This window comes from Triticum dicoccoides, chromosome 4A, assembly GCF_002162155.2.
Source record: "Triticum dicoccoides isolate Atlit2015 ecotype Zavitan chromosome 4A, WEW_v2.0, whole genome shotgun sequence".
NCBI classification, from domain to species: domain Eukaryota; kingdom Viridiplantae; phylum Streptophyta; class Magnoliopsida; order Poales; family Poaceae; genus Triticum; species Triticum dicoccoides.
Window position 1 is genome coordinate 393,472,129 of NC_041386.1, and position 1,561 is coordinate 393,473,689.

At 53.8% G+C, this 1,561-nt stretch overlaps 1 protein-coding gene across 1 annotated transcript; it reads left to right on the forward strand.

Moving 5' to 3' along the window:
- Positions 1 to 570: 570 nt before the first annotated feature.
- LOC119288926 lies at positions 571 to 974 on the forward strand. Its single transcript, XM_037568399.1, has one exon. The coding sequence runs from the start codon at positions 605 to 607 to the stop codon at positions 947 to 949; it is 345 nt and encodes a 114-aa protein (XP_037424296.1). The 5' UTR covers positions 571 to 604; the 3' UTR covers positions 950 to 974.
- The last annotated feature ends 587 nt before the right edge of the window (positions 975 to 1,561 follow it).

Consider the following 1,561-nt stretch of genomic DNA (forward strand, 5'->3'; position numbering starts at 1 on the left):
CCTCCCGTCGGCTCTCTCGGTGTCTCCCTCCCCTGCCCTGGCTCTGGCTCCCCCCTCTACCTCCGGCCCTCTCAGTCTCTTCTCCGCCTCCGGCCTCCCCGGCCCCCCTATAGGCGCCTAGGTGCCTAGCGCCCTCCATGGCTGATGCCGGCGCCTCCACTCTCCGTTCCTCTTTGTTGTGCACGGCAGCAGGAGGGGCCCTGATGGGAGCACGCTTCTGCCCCCCGTCACAGTGCTCCCCCTCACCGACTGCGTCGAGAGTACACCTGACGGTCTCAGTGTCCACCTCAAACGCCCTGATCAACCACATGGACACCCTGATCCACAAGGCCATCCCGGTGCCCACGCCTGATGGCAGGGCGATGGTGGCCATCATCTACTTCCAGCCGCACCGCCAACAGTGGGCCACGGATCGACCCAGCAAGAGCACCTGGAAATCTATGAGGCTGAGCAACATCCTGGCCGTGGTGGACCTGGCGCTCCACCACGGGCAGCTTTACGCCAACACCAGCTTCGGGATTGTTTACGTCTTCCTGGAGCTGCACGGGCTGGGCTCCACGTCTCCGATATCATCCTGTCCGTGACGCGGAGGCCAACCTCGCGCATGGAGAGCAACTTCCTCGTGCAGACCCCCGGCGGTGGGGCGCTGATCCAATTGGAGCTCGTCAAGGCGGCCGGGGGTGAGGAGTTAATGGTTCGCGTGCTGGACGAGTGCGGTGGGACGTGGGAGGAGGAGGACGACATCGGCAATGTTGTGGTGCCCATGGATGCGTCCGGCACGGTGGCTGTGTCCACGAAGGAGTGCCCCGGGCTGAGGCCAAGCACCGTCTATTATAGGGACCTCAACAGCGGTGAGACGCGGGTTCGAGCGTACAACCTCGCGGGCAAGCACAAGAATGTCGAGGTCGTTGAGTCCCTCTCCAGGGCGGAGGGAAACAAGCGGTCGTGATTCTGGTTCACGCTGCTCTATTCATAGTGACAGTGAGTCCTGATCATGATCAACGTCCGTTTTTAGCCTGACCGTCTGATCGTGATGCAATGTCTGCGAGTTGTGCAATGTTCATCGAGAGTCTGTAGTATCTCTTTACACACAGCTTATTCACCTGAACCTTCTCCAGTTAAGCAGCACTCCAGATTTGACAAAGATGCTCTTAAAAATATAGATATGATTAACATGTTAGTCTTGTTCAGTTTGATTCATACTGCTTCTATATGATCACCTGTAGGAAAAACTGTCTATGCCAATGGTGGGCTCTATGCCGAGTGTTATTTCACAATAACAATGTGGACTTTCTTCTTTACCATTTGTACGACCCTTTTTTGTATGATTACTTTTTGCATAGTAAGCTCTTCCATGATTACTAATAGTCTGAACGTTGTTTTATTCTGCAGGTTGTTTGCATACTTAAATAGAGAGTCATACACACACAAACTTGCTTAGTTTGGTCTCTTTACATATATCACTGTTATTTCCTTCCACAAACACTTTTTAGATTCATTTTGACACACTTCTGAGTGTTTTCACACATAATGACTGCGGTTCGTGCAACATGTAACCATT

Bases quoted from the DNA above. Each gene is read 5' to 3' on its own strand.
- LOC119288926 (XM_037568399.1), top strand. From the start codon at position 605: ATGGAGAGCAACTTCCTCGTGCAGACCCCCGGCGGTGGGGCGCTGATC.